At 34.0% G+C, this 24587-nt stretch overlaps 1 protein-coding gene across 13 annotated transcripts in view; it reads right to left on the reverse strand.

Annotated features, from left to right (window-relative positions):
* The window catches only part of LOC114325428 (muscle calcium channel subunit alpha-1), a 759065-nt gene that overhangs the window by 25152 nt on the left and 709326 nt on the right, over positions 1-24587 (reverse strand). For 9 of the 13 annotated variants that reach the window (XM_050663510.1, XM_050663508.1, XM_050663509.1 and 6 more), the window contains one exon: positions 21450-21835. The exons of 1 other annotated variant lie outside the window; for it this stretch is intronic. In XM_050663510.1, coding sequence (XP_050519467.1) covers positions 21450-21835 — 386 coding nt within the window. Of the gene's footprint in view, positions 1-3324; positions 3368-21449; positions 21836-21945; positions 21978-24587 lie in introns of all 13 variants that reach the window. 3 more of the 13 variants (XM_050663514.1, XM_050663516.1, XM_050663515.1) reach the window with 2 other exon arrangements.

Genomic DNA, 24587 nt, shown 5'->3' on the forward strand with positions numbered 1-24587 from the left:
GAAATGATCTTTCCACAGCCCGTATTGTTCGAATTCGGTTAGAAACAGATAAAGGGAATTTGAAATCAGAGCCAGAATGCCTGCTACTGCTCCATTGTAAACGAGGGCACATCGTTTGGCACGTTTTGAGTTTTGCAGCAGAACACGTTGACTATGATATTAACGATTGGACTAATATTCTTTGTACTGATGAGTCAAGATTTGCACTTTGTAGATCCGACGACAGACACTTTGCACTGTCGGATTCACAAAGTGCAAATCTTGACTTATCAATAAAAAGAATATTAGCCCAGTCGTTAATATCCCAATCGACATGTACGATGTGCCCTCGTTAACAGTGGAGCAGTACTAGGCATTCTGACTCTGATTCCAAATTTCATTAATCTGTTTCTAACCGAATTGGCACTTATTCGAACGGTACCGGCTGTGGAAACCATTTTGCAGTTGTGTTAACCTGTAACATGATGTGTATGCAAAGTCTGCAGATGTAGATAACGTTTATCTGAGGGGTTCGTGCACCTGGAGCGTCCTGGAACTGGTTTTATTGTGTACGCTCCCCTTTCTCTATACCTTCTTAAAGCTTTTGAAATGCTGGATTGGTGGATTCCCATAACATCAGCAAGATATTGCTGCGATCGTCATCTCTAATTCAACCTACCATTTGGGCTGCTGGTTCTGACGTTATATTACTCATTTTTTGTAAGAACGCACCTCATCATTGAAGACACAAGCAGATATATTGCAGAGATCAAATTCTCGAACACAAATATCCAAAATAAATATTCCCCTTTAACAACGTTTACTTAGAATGGCTACGTGGAATGTTAAGACATTGTAGAGCAGGGAAATTAGCAAACGCTGAAAACGAGATGAGACGAATGAAGTGGGACATACTTGGTATGTGTGAGGTGAGATGGAAGGGAGAAGGATATGTGGATACAATAAATGGAAACCGATTCTATTATGCAGGCAAAGATGATGATGCCCAATCAGGTGTAGGAATGTTGGTAACAGCATCCATGAAACAACACACGAAAGGTTTTCTACTAGTCAGCGACAGAGTAATGATCATCAAATTAAATGGACAACCATTCGACATCAATATAATACAGGTATACGCACCGACAGCAGACAGCACAGACGCAGATCTTGAGATTTTCTACTCCGATATTGAAAAGATCAAAAAACACATAAAATCAGATGACATCAACATATTTATGGGAGATTGGAATGCGAAGGTATGAGCAGAAAAGGTCGAATCGATCATCGGCCCATATCGGCCCAATCGAGGCACACGCTTTGTTGAATTTTGCCAAGAGAACAACCTGGTGGTTCTTAACACATGGTTTAAATTACCTAAAAGACGTCTGTATACGTGGAGGTCTCCTCAAGATTGCGAAGGAAATATTGTGAGGAACCAAATCGACTACATTACAATTAACAAAAGGTTTCGTAATGGTATTCCAAATGTAAAAACGTACCCAAGCTGTGACATAAATTCAGACCACAACCCTGTAGTCGCAACTGTCAGAATAAAACTTAAAAGAGTAGACAAGGCTAAACCCAGTCAGAGAATAGCATGAAGTAGTGCTGACCAAGGACAAAAACATATTATTATGTATAAGGACATGGTAGACAAGCAGTTAGAGTCTAAGACATTAGCTCCCACTAAGGAGAAGACAATAAAAGAAAACATTGAAGACATGTGGGGAAAAATTAAAAATACTGTCCTGGAGGCAGCAAACCAAAATATACAGAAAGAAAACCGCAAACAAAGAAAACCATGGATGACGAACGAAATACAAATTATGGAGAAGAGACAGATGGTAAAAAACAAAAACCTAACAAGATACAAAGAACTCAACAGGGAAATTGAGAGAAAGATAAATGTAGCTAAGGAAGAGTGGATGAAAGAAAAATGTAAAGAGGTAGAAGATCTGCAAAGGAAGCATAAAGATAGAGAATTACACAAAAATGTTAAAGAAGTCGCTGGAATATGGAAACCTAAACATTTATCTATTGTAACAAACAAGAAAAACCAAATGGAATTAGACCCTGAAAAACAGAAACAAATATGGGAACAATATCTTAAAGATTTGTTTGGTGATCAGAGAACAGAAGAGCCCCCACAAATAGATACAGATGGAAAACTAAATATTCTAACCGAAGAAGTTATGCGGGCAATAAAAGACGCAAAGAACAACAAGGGATCTAACAACAGCCGAACATTTTAAACACCTAAGTGACGATGCTGTCAGGAAACTAACCTACCTCTTTAACATTATATATGAACATGGCACTCTACCACATGACTGGCTAACATCCACATATGTAGCTCTTGCTAAAAAACAAAAAGCAAGGAAATGTGAAGACCATCGAACTGTATCCCTAATGAGTCATGCGGCTAAGATTTTTATGCGAGTAATTTATAACCGCATTCACAATAAATGTGAAGAATACCTGAATCGTTCTCAATATGGTTTTAGAAAGAGTACAGGCACCAGAGAAGCAATTATGTGATTAAGACTAATGGCAGAAAGGTATCTCGAGGTTCAAAAACAGCTGTATGTATGCTTTGTCGATTATAGAAAGGCCTTCGACCGCATTAGACACGAAAAATTGATTGAGGTGCTAAAAAAAGTAGGGCTGGACGGACACGACATAGCTATAATAAGCAATACATACTAACCACACAGCATATGTTCGAACAGACAACGGAAATACCAATTATGTAAACATAGAACGAGGAGTGCGCCAAGGGTGCATTCTGTCCCCTCTAGGACTCATATCTAGGACTCATAATGCGCCATAGGGAATTTGAGCAGCTTCAGGTAATATTAGAAGGTAACCTCGAAGGTGAAAGGGGTATAGGAAGAAAGAAGAAATCCTGGCTCCGAGACATCAGAGATTGGATCCACACAACAGGGAATGACTTAATCCATCAAGCCCAGAACAGAGAGAAATTTGCCATATTGATCGCCAACCTCAATAGAGAAGGCACTTAGGAGGAGGAGGAGGAACAACTTTTTGTTTACTGTTTGTTTTTCGGCAAAATACGCTTTAACTTGAAATGTTATGGGTTTGTACTGTAGACACCTTAAGGAGACGATAGACGAGTATTCTGCTAAAAATTAAAAATTATTTTTAAACTTTTTTCTGTTTCAAAAAATATACGACAACTTCTTATTGTGACTAGTGTAGTGTACATATTAAACAATTAATTTAAACGAAATTGTAGCTTAACATGCAGTATGGTATTATTCTGAAGAAAGACAGTTATTATTTCAGAGATTAGAGAAAATAAACACAACAAAAGTAAAATACCTCGTGACTGTCTTTGTTGAATCGGCATTGGAGAATTCAAAATCTGTAACTTACCAGAAATCCACATAAAATGCCTATAAGGAAACTTTGGATTTCCACATTTAAGTACAAACATGTATACAGCCAAAAATAAATATATACATCAATAATATCACAAGCAAAAGCAATTTAAGCAATATGAGCGATGATTTCTGATGAAAAATAAAAGAAGAATGCGTCCAATCTAACACATGGGAGTCCAATATGTATGAACAGTTTTTGACGAAATTATTGAATGTTTTTAACCATTTTATGTCCATCTGTCTGTCTATCTGTGAAAAAATCATAGATTTAATGTAAATATTTTATGTAGGTTTTTGACGGTTCTAAAAGGTATAATATGAGAGATAGATGATGATAAATCTTTGAAGATGTACAGCTGATTTTTCTTTGTTATTTTTTTTAATTTTAAAGAGGGAAAGAAGTCAAGAATTTGTCCAATGCTTCTCGTCCATGAGGCCAAATGGAAAACACATCATCTACATATCTCCACCATACTGTGGCTTGTGTGTCTTGTTTGTGTACAATATTCTGTTCGAAATCCTCCGCATAATCCTGACTGACATCAACAATAAAGAGGAATCAAACAAAATCAACATGGAAAAAGACTTCACTTCCTTTTCTGGATGTGCTGATAACCAAATAAGTTATAGAATATACAACCAAAGTTTAGAGAAAGTCAACTCGTATCAACAGATTTTTAAATTTCCACTTAAATCAAAATGTAAACATATCGAAAAGGTAATCACCAAATCAATATACGAAAGAGCCCAAAAAACACCTGTTCCAATGAAAAGGCATTTCAACAAGAAAAAACTTCAAGAAGGAAATAATAAAACAACACAACTAGTTTGGCTACACCAAAGAAATGGACTCAAGGATGACAACAATACTATACGTAAAGGGCCTATCAGAAAAATTACAAAGGACAGTAAATAAGTACAACATCATAACAACATTTCAAATAACTAGCACACTTAAATCTATCCTGTCCAAAGTACGAGTAAACTGCATTTACAAAATACTCTGTGAATGCAACAACTTCTATGTGGCAGAAACTACAGAAAAAGCGTCAGGATTAACAAGCATTAAACATTCATCAAATACAGGGCTGTGATTTCAACAAATCACAGCTTTGCAAACATACCTGGGATTATGAACTCAGACCACAGTGGAAATATGCATCTATAATCATGAAGGAAACATATATGAAAAAGAGAAAAATGAAAGAAGCAGACCTCGTCCTACGAAATTAAGAAAAATGTGTAGCAAATCCATCTGCAGAATGCAGTAGTCTTTGGTTGCCAATAGTTTAAGAAGAGGTGAATAACAAGCAAGGGCAGATCCAGGACCGATATTCGGGAGGGGCCATGAACTTTTTTTGGGAAGAGGTACCGGAGGTACGGGGGTAATTTTTAAAAATTAGGGTTACAATGGTGAGTTTTAAGGCACTTTTGAAACACTTTTACCGTGTGTGAAAAGTGCCTTAAAATTCACTATTCCTGCCGTAGTACCGATTCCTACACATTTCGTCGGATCCAAGTGCAGTTCTTTCAACAAGTTTAATACTATTTTTCCCAATACTTCTCCTGTCAGGCATTGTTCTTTCCCTCTTTTTTGACTTTCACTAATTATTTTTAGTTTCTCATTAGCTTCAATGAACTTGACAAAGCCTTCACGAATGTTAATGTATTATTGTGTATGTATCTCAAATTTAGAGAAAGCTGTTCCACGTGGGATACGTCGGTCGTTTCGTCAAATATGACAGACAGAGTAATAATTTGCATTTTGAACCAGATTCATTATTTGTTCAATTATTTCTTCACCACAACATGTTATTAATTGATTTTAACTGGTGCTACGAATGTATGTTGCTCAGGAAGATGCTGTGGATAGGTGTCATTTAAGAGTCTTATCTCCTGATGCGATTTTAAACCTTAACAATTCCCCTCATTGCTAGGTCCAGCATCTTCGTCCAGAAGCAGAAGGCCATCATCACGATGGTCTCTTAGAGGAATATTTTGTCGACCTAAGATAAGAACACTATAGACCCTACTATTGGCCGTAGTCTTTCTTTTTTCTTTGTATCTATTTAGACCTCTGAGAGTCTATCTGGTTAATGACTGACTTTTGAGGGTTGCGATAACTTTGTAGAAAATCCAGCTCAATCTGAACACACTCCTTGTGGTATGATGTTTTTTCATGGGTTTGTATGGCTCCGTCTTTGCTCATGAGTTTGGTGAAAGATGTTAAAGGTTTCGTGACAAGGCTTTGGGCTGTCATCCCTTTATTGTGACCATATTTTTCATTAGAAAAATAAAACGCAATACTTGTAAAACAATTCCTTTTAACTGTGCGAAAATACTAACCAACTCCTTTGTTCTAAGTGCTAATGACCCAAGTAACGCTTCATTTCTTTTTTATTCTTTGTGTGTATAGAATACGGAAATTGATACGATTTTTATGGCTGTCAAGGTCGTTCTATCAATTGGCACTTTGTAAAATCATCAACATTTTGATTTATAAAACATCCTATGTCATTCTTGAAGCTTCTGTTACTGCTTTTGTTCCATTCTAGTCCAGAAAACATATTTATCCCATGTTTTGTACATAAATATGTGTTTGAAATTAAAAACATTTGGACTGCAAATACTTATTTAAATTTATATATTTTTAAATTCTCGAAGGGGGCCATGGCCCCCTCCCTGGATCCGCCCTTGATAACAAGAACACACGAACAATAGACGATAGAAAAATGTGAAACACATGTCTCTATCATACAGATATAGATATGCAACTTATAAAAAGACAATCTTCAACTGTTTACCCGAAAAAATTATTATTACGAACACTTTCCAACACAGAATCATATAACCTAGAATTATTGCACAAATGCACAGAATAATCAGAATTTGCTGGCTGTTACCTACAATCATCATAGGCGAGTACATTATTTAAACCTCAGTTTTTGTTGACTGGGATATAACATAACCTCAGCAATAACAATTGGCGATCATACACACCTTTCTCAACAAAAATCTCTATAATCTTTTGATAACGATTTCCGAAGTAGAAATCGAAGCGTCAAGTATATTTTAGGTAATGATGTAATTGTCATTACAACCAAACTGTGGCTTATCCCATATAAATATAATATTTAAATTAAAAAATAAGTTTGGACTCATTTTCAACTACACTTCTCCAAGACATTAACGCACCACCTTAAAAAGGGTCTAGGACATTTCGCCGTCGCCATTTCGCCGTTGCCGTTTCGCCGTCGAGCCATTTCGCCGTCGCCATTACTTGTATATAAGTTTTGAATGGTTTTCGAACGATTATATTTCGAACACTTTTGCATAATGAAGTTTTTTATTTTTGATACAGTAAAAACAATTGAAATTGAAATCCCTTTTCTCAATATTGTGTATTTCCGGAAATCTGATAATAGTCATATTTTTAATACTGTAAATATTTTATTTTTCAGACGACAACAATGTATAGTATACGAAAATATAACTTGGTTTAACTACCAACATCAGCATTTTATTTACACTGACATTTAGTATAAAAAAAAAGTTAGTATGATATCACGTTCTTGTAAACTTAACCAATGCCGGGATGGCGACGGCGAAACGGCCGACGGCGAACTGGCTCGACGGCGAAACGGCCGACGGCGAAGTGGCTCGACGGCGAAACGGCGACGGCGAAACGGCGACGGCGAAATGGCGACGGCGAAACGGCGACGGCGAAACGTCCCAGTCCGCCTTAAAAATGGGTCATTTTTAAGGATTTAAGTGATTTTTTAAATATGGTACAGTCTTATTCTTTAACAATATCGCTATAATAATATTGTTGCTAGACAGGTAAATTGTCATTGTATAACCGGGTGTACCAATCAAACTGGGATTTTTCTCAAAGTTACGTCATCCTGTGGAATATTCTAGAATTTATAAACTACTGAAATTAAAACCCAACTATAGCCTCATGTTTTCTTAACATTCTGTTTTTTTATTCATTCGCTTATGTTGGGTAATAAAAAAGTTAGGTACTTTAACAACTAACCTTGTTTTTCGTCAATACAGGGTATTTTTAAATAAGTATGGCAAACTTTAAGGGGCAATTATGCATGAAAAATAATGACAGTTTGCTTTATAAACTATGTCTGCAAATACTTCGCTTTCGAGATAGGGGGTTTTTAGGGAAATAGAGAAATTTTTCTTACAAGCTTACGATTTATCTATTGCTCTAAAACCGATTAAGATATGCAAATGTGATTTGGTGGATTTTAAGAGGTAGTTATTGCGCATGTTTTGATATACAATTAGCAATTTACGTGCGCCAATGGTGAACATGAAATTCTTAATGGTATGTCAAAAATGCGCAATAATTACCTCTTAAAGCCCACCAAATTTCAAAATTGTATATCTCAGCAGGCTCTAAAGCAATAAATAAATCGTCAGTTTGTAAGAAAACTTTCAACACTTTGTACCTCGGAAACGAAGCATTTGTGGACACACGATTATTAAGCAGACTGTCATTATTTTTTCATGCAGAGTTGCCCTTAAACTTTACTATACTTATTTAAAAACACCATGTAGTGATGAAAGACAAGGCTAGTTGTTAAAGTTCCTTTTTTATTATCCAACGTAAGTGAACGAATCAAAAAACAGACTATTAAGAAAACATGAGGCTATAGTTGGGTTTTAATTTCAGTACTGTATAAATGCTAGAATATTCCACATGATGACGCGAACTTTGAGAAAAAATCACAGTTTGATTGGTACACCCGGTATGCAACGACAATTTACATACATCTGTAAACAACAATATTATTACAGCGATATTGCTAAAGAATAAGGCTATAACATGTTAAAAAATAACTTAAATCAGACAACGGCTCTAGGAAATTCGAGACATTAAAAATGACCGCTTTTAAGGTGGTGCGATAATTTCTTGGAGAATTGTATTTTAGAGTTATGACATTACAAGTGTCTCAGAATATAAAAGTTGCTTAAAACTTCTTCATATTCTAGACTCTAGGAGAATGGTACTTTTAGAACAGTCATTATTCAGTACGAAAGATGAATTTTGTGACCGTGGAAGCATACGTTATCAACTAAATACTAAAAGAATTATAAGCAAAGGTTTTGGAGTAACGGTGTATTAAGCGGTTAAAAAAATTATCTAGGTGTTAGTGTAGATGCAGAAAATTTTTTAGTGTAGATGCAGAAAATATGTCGTCAGTTTTGAAGTGTCATTCAACATGAATATTGATTGCTACGTTAAATAAGATATTCTAACAGTTAAGTTAATACAAAATGATGGAAAATGAGTATCGTTGTGACGGAAGAGGGTTCTTCAATATACAAGACATACCAAAACTAAATGACACTATCTCTAGACATATATACCAAACGTGTATTCATTTCCTCAGGTTGCTGTAGCTTCCTTCGTGGGTACTGTTAGTTGTTTTTCTAGAAACCATCAGGATCTGCTAACACTATTGTCATTAATTGGTCGCATTGCTCCTGTAGTGATCCTTTTTCCAAGGTAATATTCTTCTTTTCTAACTTGGCTACACCGTACTGATGACGACCACATAGTCACAAAAATGTATTTACGGTTGCCCTCCATCTTATAATATATAAGTATCACTGGTTTTTCCTGTTTGCGAGATGTGTTAATCTCTTTTACCTTCCTTACTATTATACAGAGTTGGGATAAAGTATGGAACCAAGCAAATATCTTTGAAATGAAAAGAACAATATTTATGAAACTTTGCATGCAAGTACAGTGACGCAAAAGGCATCTGATGCCATATTTTTTGTTATTAATCCACTTCCGGTTTCACCGGAAATACCCTTAACTTATTTACTTTAAATGCGACATCCTGTATATTTTTGCAGATTTTAAAAGAACTTGTTATTTTTAATTCATACATACCAAGTTTGGAAGAAAAAACTATTAAAACAAGAAATAAATCTCTTTGCAGTTAAAAAATAGGTTACTTTATTTACGTTAGACCAATGGTATTATAAATAAAAAAAGTACTTTCAAATGTTGAAAATGCTTGCCGTTCACCTTCTGATAACGTGCAAGCCTATAAATAAATTCGTGAGTATCTTCTTGCAAGATTTCTCCACGTATTAGTTCACATTCATCAATTATTCTTTGTCTCAAACCCTGCAAGCATGTTGTACGCCTAACGTAAACACGGGATTTTAGATATCCCCAAAGAAAAAAAGCTAACGAGTTGAGGTCTGGAGAACGAGCGGGCCACTCTATGAATCCTCTAAAGCCCAATCAAATGATTTAGACAATTCACCTCCAAAAAATTAAAATTCACCATAACCGATTTATTATTAATATTTCAATACGATCTTTTTCACTTGAATGAACTATTTTTAATACAACTTATTTCTGTTAATTAGTCTAGTAAAGGTTTTACCTACTATACTAAATTCAAATAAGTCATGCAGTGCACGTAAACAACAATTTTAGTATGCAGTATGGATAGTACTCTTTTATTTCCTACTACGTTGTATTAATACAAAAAATTATCTACAGACACTTTTTAACAAATTTTTTCTTCCAAATATGGTATGTATGAATTAAAAATAATAAGTTGTTTTAAAACCTGCAAAAATATACAGGGTGTCTCATTTAAATTAAATAAGTCAAGGGTATTTCCGGTGAAACCGGAAGTAGAGTAGTAACAAAAAATATGGCATCAGATGCCTTTTGCGTCACTGTACTTGCATGCAAAGTTTCATAAATATTGTTCTTTTCGTTTCAAAGATATTTGCTTGGTTCCATTCTTTATCCCAACCCAGTATATTTACTTAGGCTAAGGCCAGACAAGCGATAATTTACGGCGCTGTCAGAGCAGTAAAATGAAACGCGAAAAATGGGTCCTATCCTATGTTGGTATATTGCTGAGCGATAACAGCTCCTCTGGCCATCCACTACTCTCACCGTAGGACCCATTTTCGCGCTTCATTTTACAGCTCTTACAGCGCCGTAAATTATCGCTTGCCTGGCCTTAGCCTTACAGACAGTGCCAAATGGTTATGATATGATATTGCCATGAAAACATGTTACTTAAAATACTATTATCTTAATTTCAAGCCTAGTAGAGTAGCAATATTGTTGTTTTTTAAAATATGTGTGTGGGGACCCAAAAAAGATTTAATGATTTTGTTACCATTCAATATTAAATACTTTTGCTTTTACCTATATAGTACGTTCAGTGTGAAGATAATAAATTTGTATTAAATTATATTGAAAAAAAAATCTGTAAGTTGTAATCACATTTGAAAACCATTCTAGCTTTTCCAAAAAGTCTTACTACGGGTTAATATCTACATTAGAATTTTATTTGAAAGTATTAGATGAATGGGGCATATAGGTATACTCACCAAAAGCTTGAGGACATCAGCAATACACAAGCATAGTAAAAAGTAAGTACATTATAATTCATTCATGACATCGGATGATATTTAAAACAGAATCGAAAATCATTATAGGTTAGGTTATAATAACGTGGACAGCACTGTACGTAGAAGAAAGGTTTTAGACCAGGGCATTTAGCTCTAAAAACACCGGAATAAATCGATTTTTAATTACACCACCTAGCAGTGGCGGCCGGTCAGGGTCGGCAGGGTCGGCAGTGCCGACCCACACATTTATAGATATTATAGATTTTTTTAATATTCAATTTAATCCGAGTTTATGTCATTCTTTGTATCTATGAAATAAAAAAACTGTCAGATAATACAGACTAAATTTTATTCATGGTTTTTAAAAGGATTCGACCAATCCGAGCGTTAAGTGATTCCTGCGCATAAGAGACTTTTCAAAAAATGAATGATCCGAGCCATTCATCTCACTGTTCGGCTAGCCGACCCCAGCTCATCCGTAGCTTGACGATTTACACGTAAAACTCAACGAAAAATACAAGTCGATAAGCAACCAAACATACATTTCTCCGTAGGCATTAAGCGGCAGGTACGGCACATTTAAATCTGCCGGTTTCATTTCGAAGCATCGGCAGAAATTGTGAAAAATAATCACGTCGTTTTACGTAGTTTAATTGATATTGTAATTTTTTTAAGTTGTCAGGAATTATCATTTATTTATAGATATATAATATCGTATTGTAATCGTTATATCATATAATTATAGATAACTCATAAAATTGTTTAAGAAATACGATTTGGATTTTCTAATTTACTTTCTGAGTCTAAGATATTTAGCGGCATTTTTAAAACAGTATAGAATGAACTAATATAATCAATTAGTTACATTTTGAATAACGTTATTGGATCTGAGGTTCAGAAAACCATTTGCTTTTCGCTAGAAGTAGATGAAACTTCTGATTATCATGTCATTTACAATAATTATCAACTGTTGTCCGATACGCGTTACGTGGTAATATTTATGAGAGGGTTTTAGGTTTTACAGACGTGAGTAAAAGCAATAAGTCAGAATATGTTTGTGGTGTTTTAAAGAACAGATTAAAATTTTTGATATCAAATATAAATTGGTAGGGCAAACTTATTACGGCGCTGCCGTGATGTCTGGTGAATTGAACGGTCTCCCAGGCAAAAGTTAAAACTATTGCACCACAAGCTTTATTTACTCACTGTCATGGGAATAGAATGAATTTAGTTTTGCAGGATAGATACGTGTAAAAAATTAAAGAGTATCGTCTTTTCTTGCCAGTTTAGCTCATCCAAACGCTTCGAAAAAAATGCAAACAGTTTAACAGAAGCGATGAAATTTTAAACCTCGGTTAGCTTCCACTGTAGCAGATTTTCGTGAACCACGTTTGGAAGTTTTTTTAATTCATTATCGAAGGCGACGATTTTGAAAGTTGTGATGTGATATCTTGATCCGTGAAGCAATCGGTTTGAGAACTTTATTAAATGATTACTCTTTTAATATTCTTTTAAATATTTTTTCCGTCGACCGTCCATTTATGATCAATTTTAACACCCTCAAAATCATTGATTAATGACCCCTATTAATGAATGGTTTTCTATTAATGAACGATTCCATTATAGGCAACACAACATACATTGCTTGCATAAATTAATTAAACGCTCTGTGATTGGAATCACCTGTGGTGTAGGCAACCAAACAGATTACCTATTTATATTCCCACTAAAAAATTTAAAATCAAGTAGCCGCTGTTAGTACTATCTGTCATTGTATGTCATTTTTTACTTTATTGTTTAAAATTCTGTGTATTTGAAAAATCAAAAGATGGACATATCTTTATTTCTAAAAAGTACGGTCGACGGAAAAGTTTTGTAACTAACTCGTGAATTAAAATGGCGATTATTGGCACCCTTATTAATACACTTGTTGGTTAAATAACTATTAAGAAAGTGTTTGCCCAAACCGATTTGATATTCATTGTTGTTCAAAATCAGTCAACTGACATTTTATTTATTCCAAAGATAGAATAAGAAAACTGGTGCAAAATCTCAAAGATTTTCGTAATGATAGTAGTTTCCAATATATACGCAGTGACGTTTTGGGTTCGCTTGATATTTCCGAACTACCCCAAAAAAGACACCGGCATGATAAATATCTCGAAAAACGAGTATATTTTGAAATTTTGGATACCTACTATGTATTATGCAAATAGATACTCGTTATTCGAATTTTGAAGATTTGCAAATTTTTGACCTCTTTGACGATTCAAAATTTAAAAGTCACCTTCGCCAAAGAATTTTCGAGACATTTATTATTACAAATTACTTAAAAATTACGCCGATCCAAATATTTTCGGAAAGTTGGATAAGTTACAAAATATATGTAATTTTATATAGTAAGTACTGCAATTCATTATAACAAAATGATCATCAATTTTCTTATTACCACCAACTTCTGCTTTAAATGAACGGGATTTATCTTGTCTCAAAAGAAACAAAACATATTGTCGAAACACCATGAAACAAGTGTCAAGTAAACCAAACAAAAAAATCTGCTATGATGATTTAAGCCTTTTAATTAGATAGTATTCCTATATGAGGAGACAAAAAGACCTTGCCGACCCTGTCTCTAAGGCCACGAGCCGTCACTGCCACCTAGAGACTTGCAACTATTTGAATTGTGTTCAGGATCATGCCAGGAAAAAGTTTATGGTGGGAAATGGGGGAAATGGATAATTGCATTTTAAAGTGCATAAAATACATCCAAAAGTGCATAAACATGTAACAATAGGCATATTAAGGGCCGGATTTTGTTACTTGGGGGTCTTGGGGGTTTTTGGGGTCGCTGAAAACGACGACGCCATCAGAACTGACCTCTGGCGTTCCTGGTGCCCATGGTTACTGTTAAGATACGTCATCTGGAGGTTCGAGGATAATGGGTACTAAATTAATGCAAACAGATTATTGTCGAAAACATAGAGATCCTCTTTCAAGAAATAATATGTAGCCAGCGTTTACCAGACCAGTGGAGGACGAGTATAACAATACCTATACACAAGAGAGGAAACAGCAAAGACCCTAGCAACTACCATACCATCACCTTGCTGAGCACAACTCTTAAACTCTTAACAAAAATACTTGCCAATAAAATAAATGAAGAATACACAATTAGTGAGAAACAACAAGGTTTTCGGAAAAATAGGTCCACAATAGACGCCATATTCATAGCCAGACAAATTGCTGAGAAAGCACTGGAATATAATAAACCTGAATTTATGTGCTTTATAGATCTGACTAAGGCCTTCGATTGTGTAAGATTGGAAGATGTGCTAAGATTGCTAAAGGAGAAAAATCAGCCCAACAAGATGATAAGGATAATTAAAGACATTAATACGAAGAACAAAACCAGAATAAAAGTCGAGAATGAATTAACATCGGAAGTAGAAATCAACTCGGGAATCAGATAAGGAGATAGCTTGAGCCCAAAGGTCTTATTTCCCATTTTGGAATAAACCATAAAAAAGCCTATTTTTAAGTTTCTGACTACTGAAGATATTGTTTTTTCAAAAGTAAATTTTGGTTTGCAACCTTATGTCTACTTAATTATACTTTTTAAATAATTCTATTTAAAAAATTAAATATTGTGAACCTATCCCGTTTTATCCAACCATGGTATGCTAAAACGGGTTGTGTAGGACTTTAATACTATTTTCTAGTTTTTACTCTTTTCCAGTCATTACAAATAGCTACAAATTTGTTTTTTGTGTGCTACAATAAATGCTATACCTATAAAAAATCATATGATAATTTCTTTAACATATATTTTCCGTAGTAAAAATAAACAATAAAGGTATCCCGTTTTGTCCAACTCTCCCCTACGTTTTGATGCATTTTATTAATTTTAAAATGCAACTATGCATTTCCACCTATTTTTCTATAGTAGACTTTTTTCTTAATATCATCCTGAACACAATGCAAAAAGTTGCAAGTCTCTAGGTGCTGTATAAAAATCGATTTTGTTTTGTGCTAAATACCCTGGTCTATATGTACTCCGGTCAACTTACACATCCGAGGCTACAAACATTACCATCAAGCTGAAAATTGGCAAGATTGTTCAAAATACCTTCATAAATGAAATCTAAAAAGTCCTCATAAATCCGACCAGAGCTAAAAAATTTACGCGGGGTCAAAGGTCACCAACTATAGTTTTTAGCGATTTTCAGCGAAACTGTAATTTTTATCATAAAATTAGTTCTAACAAAAAATGTAGATTAGATAATTATCTATAAAAAATGTCTTATTACTTTTTTTCGTAAGAGCCACCGTTTTTGAGATACAATGATTCAAAAAGCTGTAGTCGTCATAATTAAATAACACGTTTCCACACCACATTTGAGGTAGTGTACTTATCGTGTTTTTAAGGGAGAGATTAAATATCCAGCAAACGACGGCAATGTTGCCAGATTCCTTTTAGCGGGAATTTTAAAATTTTATAGTGTAATGCCAGTTTGGTTTTAAATTGGACATCGCACACATCTTATGGAAAATATAATGTCACTCAAATTCAATAAAATTTATACCAATAGATTCGTTTTAAATTAGCGATCAAATCTTATCATTGCGCCAACTCTCTGTTTTCAAAAATAAGAGCAGAAATAAGGGTAGGTACATAAGTTAAAGAGAGAAAAAATATTTTAAAATACCCAGATTTTCGGTACTCCATAAATCAGCGGATTAGTTTCACTAATCCGCTTAGGCCCAGCGGGATTTAAGGTGTTATGAATAGCACTCAGAGCAATAATGATTGTAAACTAACATTTTATGGACTCCAAAAATGTGATTTCGATAAACTTTAATTGCAATTTGCGCCGTAATTAATCATAATTAAGAGTTGGCGCAATGATAAGAATTGATCGTTATATTAAAACGAATTTAATCGTATAAATTTTATTGAATTTGAGTGACACTATATCTTCCATACGATGTGTGCGATGTCCTTTGACAGTTCTGTTTTCTCAAGTCAAAAATCTTAACTTTACTTTTACAAGTGATTAGGATTATTATTATTATTTTATTTACGTGTAAATTGAAACAATAAATATTGTACTGTGTCATAATTTAAAACTCATTATGTTGCAGTCTTTTCTAGTTGATAAAATTGCAATTCAAAAACTTTTAGGTAGGTACGTGTAACTTCCACATTATTAGTTATTTTTTAAGTATTAAGGTTGATGTTGATATCAAAAATTTAGATTTCAAAGATAGTTTTATGTAGGTAGATACTAATAGAGTAATACTAGATAATAGAGTAGATACAAAGTAAGCTGTAAGTAGTATAACTGCCCATGTAATCACCTGTTATGTTGTTTTTTTTTTAGATTTGCACTGTATGGATGGCACAGGAAGAGAACAAGAGTACAAGAACATGAAACATCTTATTATGAATGTATATGTATGTGATCCTCAAAAAATTATTTTACAAAACAAGATGGAGAAAGAGCTTTAAAATCCCAAGGATCCTGCAAAATGTTTATTTGGTGTACTAGTCGAATAATAGTATCTAAAAATATTGAAACTGATTGTTGTGCAGTAACATATTTTAAAACACATTACGGGTATGAGGATGATATAGAGCACTTACATAAGTACCAAAATCAGATAAATATCTCTTCAAAGTTTATTTTGAGACTTTCTTCAAAAATGTAAGTAAAATATTTGCATATCGACGGCGGAAAGGCAGGACTTCATAACTGAAAAAATTTTATAACATGAGTTACTTCAGTTTTCGCTTTAGAATAAGTGTATCGGCAGCTATTGAACAGCGGTTACAGCTGGGAAAGTTTCCGGAAGGCTTCCAAAAGGCTTTCCCAGCTCTAAAAGCTGTTTAATAGGTGCTGATACACTTATTCTAAAGCGAAAACCAAAGTAACTCATTTTATACAAATTTTTCAGTTACGAGGTCCCGCCTTTCCGCCTTCGATATACAGAATATAATTTAAAACAAGAATGTTACCACTAAACCACTTTTTAAATATTAGTCATGAATATTTACTACAGTTTACAATTTCAAACTAGTGTGTTTGATTCTCCTATACCTATATTTTACTTTTTTAGTAAACTTCAGACTGTTCAGGATAGCATAATAGCATAGGAGGCGAATTAAAAATAATTGATTTACTTACAAGAAAAGATATCACAAACATTAAACTCTCTTATGGCATTGATTTGAAAGATGGGTATATGTACAATGATGATGCAACCAGTGTTTATTTTTGGGTTGAGTGCTTACAGACTCATGTCCAATATTATTTTACAAACAACAGGGCATACTAATGGATATTCATTCTGAATTTAACATTTATGATTTTTGTCTTATTTTCCTTAATGCTGTGCCAAAAGGAAATGTTAATTAAGTTTGGTAAATCCTTTATCGCAATCGATGGAACTCATGGGCTCAATTCCTATGACTTTGAACTTATGACAGTATCAGTAAAAGATGAATTTGGGAATGGATTTTGTACTTCTTTCTTATTTTCAAATAGAAACCATGGTTTCCTACTTTACCTACTTTTATTTACCAATTTTTTTAAATACATGTCTGTGTTGGTAATATATGTATAGTCAAATGTTTTCATATCAGGCATAAGTGACACCTTTTAAAATGCCTGGTCAAATGTAATGGGTATTGCTCCTAATAGACTGTTAAGTGCCTGGCACATAGATAGGGCATGGCAAGTAAATCTTAATAAAATATCTGATTCTGAAAAAAAAATCCTATTATGTATACAAGATGTATTAATGATGGTTTAGAGAGTATTAATAGCTTTTTGGGTAGACTTATAAGTGATGCAGATACATTCAATTTTAGTAAGTATTTCCAGTAGAACTACTGCAATAATATCCAACAATGGGCCTATTATTATAGGAAGGGGTTGTGGAATTAATACCAATATGACCATTCAAAATTTTCATAAAATTTTGGATAAAAGAGTATCCATTAGTTGTTATCAGTTAAGCTTAAAACTTGGCACTCATGGAGAGCTATACCATAATATATAATAGGTATATCTCATAATATTACATCTCATATTGTTCACTACAGTAGTAATGAGTGAGCCTGCATACACAGAACCATAATAATATATTATAGTTCGTGTATGCAGGCTCACTCATTACAATAGTGAGCAATATGAGATATAACATATTATAGTATAACTCTCTGTGCATGATCAGATTAACACGTTTGGTGCCCATCTCGAACAAGCTCCACTTGGCTGGTACCACATACTTAAATAATTTATTTAGTTACACAGTACTACTCACATAACTTATGCGTCGTCAGTACCTTCGGTAAAACCTTCGTGATGCTACCCATACGTCATGGCCACTGAATGTGTTAAAACTTGTTAATGTAGGAGAGTTATACTAAAATATATATCTTATATTATATTACCTTAAATAGAAAAAATATCTTATTTAAATTGTATCCATGTAAGTTTTGATTTAATGAAATAAACCTTTTAATCAAAAAAGTGTTGTTTACTTGTGTACACCCAGCAATATCCTGATCATAGATAAATAATATAGTATTACCGGATCCTGATATGCAGACGCCAATAGGGCTTTTCATCGATTGTCATTTGTTTCGAGCTTCTGTCATGAGTCACATAATATTAATGTATCTACATCATACGTCTTTGGTTTGTATCATTGGTATATACCAATAACGTATGACGTAGATATATTAATATTATGTGACACATGACAGAAGCTCGAAACAAATGACTGTGAATGAAAAGCCCTATTGAATAGGGCTTTTCATCAATTGTCATTTGTTTCGAGCTTCGGTCACGTGTCACATAATATTAATATATCTACGTCATACATCTTTGGTTTGTATCATTGGCAATACCAATAACATATGACGTAGATATATTAATATTATACAACACATGACAGAATCTCGAAACAAATGACTGTGAATGAAAAGCCCTATATCATGTAAATACAAGTCATAAAGATGTCTTTCTACGGTTAAAATTTCACAGCCTAAAGACGTCATTTATGTAACTTCTTAAGACGTCACAAAATGACTGCAATAAGAAAATAGAATTATTATTAACTCGCCTCGCCCCCAGGTAAAGTAAAGGTGCTAGGCCACTAAGAATGTTTTTTTCATTTTTTTATTTTGCGGCTTTAGCGCTTAGCTATTTAGCCAGAAACATGATGAGAATTAATACTATTATAATACATATTAAAACTAATTTAAATTACTAGTAATTTCATTAATATTCTGAATAATGATGTAACCACTTAATACTAAAATACAAAAGTGTTCATCTATACTATCCAACACATTTTCACCTTTGAAATCGTAAATCTCCATTCCCATTAAAAAAGAATTTGTACTGTATAAGTATATTTCTTTTGAGCTTCATTTTTTTTCTCAAAATACTGCAACATGAGTTTTAAATTATGACACAGTACAATACTTGTTTCAATATTTACATGTAAATAAAATAATCCTAATTACTTGTAAAAGTAAGGTTATATTAAAATTTAAGAATACAGAACTCTCTTTTAAAACCAAAGTGGCATTAGACTAATTGTAAAATTCCCGCTAAAAGGAAAAAGGTAAAACTGGCAACAGTGCCGTCGTTTGCTGGATATTTAATCTCTCCCGTTTTTTAACGTGGTTTCCCCAGTAGGCCTATTCCACAGATCTGTTATGATTATGTTTAATTTGAAGCTATTGAACACTTGATATTGGCAAGGGTTAAAAATGATAAAAGTTATAAAAAGCAGTATAAATTAAAAACAAGGGAAATTTATCCAACTGGTTCATAATTTTCTAACACTTCTGCTTCCTCTTCTTCTTGTTCTTCTTCTCTACCTTCTAGTTCTTCTTCTTCTTGTTCATCCTGGGTGCAAGTAAATTGCTCCAATAATGACACATCTTATGGCTCCTCGATAGAATCAAATGAATCCTCAATTGTTGGTGATTCAACATTGGAGCACGACCGGTTTTGACAATTAGTGCATGCTACCGAATAAAACAGTCCAACTTTTTTGCAACCACATTTAGCGCTACATCCCTTTTTACAGTTGCAAAAAATTGTGTTCAGGAGTTTTTCCGGCGCAGGTGGGAGTAAAGTTTGAATTGGTGCTAATGAACTGTCGACTAATTTCCATCCCCTTTTGGATCTAGCTGATAACCAAGCCACACTTGAACTTGATAATATACCCGAAAAAGATGTTGATGGGCAGCCGCAACATGAATATCGAAACTTATCTAAGCACATAGTTTTTTTAGGCACTCTATAGAGAGGAGAAAGCTAATTCCGTTGGAAATAACTTCTTGTGGAGTTAAATTAGTTTTTTTTAAAACTTCAGCACAGTTAAGTAAAATTAGGTTTAACACGTATTTTCACTCCGGAGTAGTACTCAAGACTAATTAATACCTCGAGGGTGTCGTCTACCTGAATGATTTCGCCACCCAGGAAGATAACGGTGTAATTTGCATAATAGTAAACAAACTAAATTTGCATAAAGTTTATTGTATATTGAAATGTTTATTAGTACTTAGCAATAAACAATTTGCCTAGAAAGTTGGCTTTCATTATTATGTTCAAACCCTCCTGAGAAAAGAATAGGTAGGGTGGTTAGATTAGCCGACGTACCAATAGAACGTGTTTATTCCGACAAAACCCATCTTTACAAATTGAATAAGACGCATAAGGCATAAGTAAGAAGAATTATTATAAGTTAATACTTTGTCATATCAATTAACAATTTTTGATGGAAATAAGCCGTAAAATTGAAATAACTATTTTCGCCTTATTATTTTCGCGTTACATTCACCTTGTAAAGATTTTTTTTGTTGGCACTGTAATATAATACAGCTTACAGCTTATACACTGCATCCCCCGGTAGACCGCAAGCTGTAATATTTATAATATCTTATATTATTATGTGCCATATAAGTTAAGTTGACCGATAGAATATTATTTTTACTTGTATTACAGATTCAGCGATGTATATACGTGGTGTACTAATACATATTACGACGATTAGAACTCTTTCAACTCTTTGAATCGTTGTATCTCAAAAACGGTGGCTCTTACGAAAAAAAGTATTACGATATTTTTTATAGATAATTATCTAATATACATTTTTTGTAAGACCTAATTTTATGGTAAAACTTACCGTTTCGCTGAAAATCGCTAAAAACCATATTTGGTGACCCCGCGTAAGTTTTTTAGCTCGGGTCGGATTTATGAGGACGTTTTAGATTTTATTTATGATGGTATTTTGAACAATCTTGCCAATTTTCAGCTTGATGGTAATTATTGTAACCTCACTCCTATTTTTGAGTCTAACTAGACCGGTCTAATGGCGTCTTTGGAAAAACGCTCTCAAAACTAACAGGAGAAAGCAAGAAACAGAAAAGACTGTACAGAAATGTGGATCAAAATGTTCTTAAAAGTACATATATGTACTTTAAATTTTTATTCCCTACTGCAATTCATACTCAGGCTCAAAACTAAGAGAACAGTAATTTTTCTAGATTGAAAACCAAATATAGCCCTATAATATTCTAGAGTAGTGTATGATGTTAGAGGTTATAAGGAATAATGGGCTAACCTCTGCCGTGGAAGGAAGCCCTGTGATTCAGAAAAGTACAAGGCACATGCCTGCTATCTCCTTCGTAGTCAGAGGTGGACGGGTGTAGTCTCCCGAGAGGAAGGGGCAAATCACCAAGCGTAGGCTCTGGCAAGAAGCCTGCGACTGCCATAGCTTGCGCTTGCGCGAGTTTGAGCCCGCTTGCAATGCGATTAAAGCTCGGTGTTTGTTGCGCAGGCGCAGTCACTGTAGGCGCAGGCACAGATGAGGGCGTGGGTGTGGATGTAGGTGTAGCTGTAGCTGTGGCTGTGGCTGGCATGCAAACGGCCCCCAGTCCAAGGCGAACGCGGCGCGGTGGAGGGGTCGGTGGCGTCAGTTCCGCCGCCATTGTCCTGTCGCCCTGCAGACTAGCAAATACATCACCAAACCAGTTAGCCATTAAATCAAATCAGTTAAAATAAATCAAAACAAAATTCCAAAAAAAAAACAGGCACAAATCACACCAGCTTGTGCTTACCCTTGTAGTTAGGGTGCAGGAAGCCAGATTTACTGAAACATAATCGTTTTATTTATCGTCTCTATTAAAACCGAGAATTATAGTCCAGAGAAATAAGGATTTTCTCAGGACACTCAAATATCCAGATAGCTGACTACTTTTTTAGTTATTGTAGACCTATAGGAAGAAAACCTACCTGTTTCATGCCTAGAGTTCGCGTCCGTTTTTTAATTCTTAAAAAAGCGAAATAGTTGACATAAGATTACAAAATTTGATTTTTTACAAAATTCAAAATGCCGATTTTTGAATGTTAAAAGTCAATTTGTCAGGAAGAAGAAGAAAAGGTAGACCGAGGAAAAGTTGTCAGGTAGGATCCCCTACTCTACCCCCTGGAGGTGGGGTGGAGGTAACTTTAAAATATTAAATGGATACCCCCATCTGTTATTGCAGATTTGGATTGCTTACGTAAAAATATGCAACTTTTATTCGAGACATTTTGTTGAATTGTGGATAGATGGCGCTATAATCGGAAAAATTATTTATCGTGATACCATAGGTAAATAATAGAAGTGGTTTAATATCTTGAGAAATACACTTTCAAATAAAAAACCAAAAAATACGTGTTTAATATTTTTCAAGAACCTATCGAATAACGTCAAACACGACCCTCCACTCCATCATCTGAAGGTGGCGTGGGAGCTAACTTTAAAATCAAATAGGAATCCCCATGTTTTATTCCTCATGATTTGGATTCCTCATGAAAAAAAAAGTAACATTTTTTAGAATTGTTGACAGATGGCGCTAATAAATAGTGTTTTTCCTATTATAGCGCCATCTATCCATCTAAAAACATGTCTCGAATAAAAGTTACCTATTTTTACGCAAACAATCCAAATCTGCAATAACACAGGGGGTATCCATTTAAAATTTTAAATTTACCCCTACCCCACATCCAAGGTGTAGAGTGGAGGGGGATTGTGTTTAGTGTCATTCGATAGATTTTTGAAAAATATTGAACACGTATTTTTCAGTTTTTCGATCCAATCTTCATTTCGCTAATTATTCGTTCCCCGCGCGAATTATTCGATCGCCCAAGGCGACGAGTCGACCCTGGGCACCAGGTACCTCGGAGACCATCACCATCATGAAATTCGTGTTCATTGACCTCCAAACCCCCCAAGTATAAAAATTGAATTTATTTCCGTCAATATTTCCTGAGTTCTAAATGTTTCATTTTCCATCTCTTTGAGATGCACTTTGAAAATGCATTTTCTTATGCACAAAAATTTTTGCCGGAGATCAATTTAGTTCACAAAATTGCCTGATACTCTCTTGAATCGAATGCAGAAAGTTGCATGACTGCATCTTACTGCACAAAATTCCTAGGTTTTGGGTTTTTAGTGCTTCGTTGTTTCGCCTATACATACAAATTAAAAAAGAAAGATCAAAATCTATTTAGTACCTAGATCCCGAGATATAGAAAATGACAATTACATACTTTTTACAACTACAAGTTGCTTTTTTAGTTTTTGAACTCGTGCAATATTGTCGGCTCCCAGCTTCCCCTTCACTTACCACGACTAGTCACCATTCCAACTACATTTGTAAAAATTCTAGTAAAATACTAGCTTTTCGAATATGTAAAATGATTTTTTCTACGGACAATATTTTTAAAGTATTCTAAATGTTTATAAACTACCAAATTTCAAAATTTGGCATTAGAATTTTTGACTATAGTAGACAATTTTTTTATCTTTTTTTAATACATTTTGATAATATCACTTTTCTACTTTCATTTGGCGTACGCAGAATTGCCCTATCTTCATTATTTTCTGTCTTATGTTATGGCAAAATAAAGGTCTCTGGGATAAACAAATAGAATAAATTTTAAACTAATTAATGGATCGGTCTAAAATTTTGAGGGTTTGTTAAGTACCTCAATACCCAACTTGGGGTGAAACACTAAAGTTCTAAGTTAGTTTTAGTAAAAGTTATTAACAAATAACGATTTTCTTTGATTTTGCAGTTTTTCGAAACAATAGATTAACTTTTAATCTTTCAAAAATCGGCATTTTGGAGGTTTTTCAATGTTCTAAAAAATTAAATTTTGTGATTTTATGTCAACTATTTAGCTTATTCATAGGATGCAAAAAATCTAAAAAATCGCGTTTTTCGCACTAAATTGTTAATAATTAAAAAAAGGACGCGAGCTCTAGGCAGGAAATAGGTAGGTGTTCTTCCTATAGGTCTACAATAAATAAAAAAGAAATCAGCTATTTGGGACATTGGGACATGAGTGTCCCGAACATGGTCTATTTCTTGCTTATTTCCCTGGAGTATTAATTTAAACTTACTTTATAAAAAGCCTCATTATCTCAGAATAACTAGAGTTGTCGCTGAAATGAAAATGTGCTAATTTTCCATATTTCATAGTGTTAAATCACAAATTAATCCTTTAATTTATAATCTTACATCAATCTTAACTTCCTAATTTCATTGTGTATAATAATTGTAATAAATATCTATAATCTACTTTAATTACGAGGTTATTCAACTTCCTGTAGAATTGGATAAATTGCTCAATTCTTCAACTTCCTAGTTCGAATTATATTTGTGTATTTGTCTAGAATCAAAGGTATTTAGTTGCAACGTAAAAGACAATA

Source organism: Diabrotica virgifera, chromosome 10, assembly GCF_917563875.1.
Source record: "Diabrotica virgifera virgifera chromosome 10, PGI_DIABVI_V3a".
Classification (NCBI taxonomy): Eukaryota; Metazoa; Arthropoda; class Insecta; order Coleoptera; family Chrysomelidae; genus Diabrotica; species Diabrotica virgifera.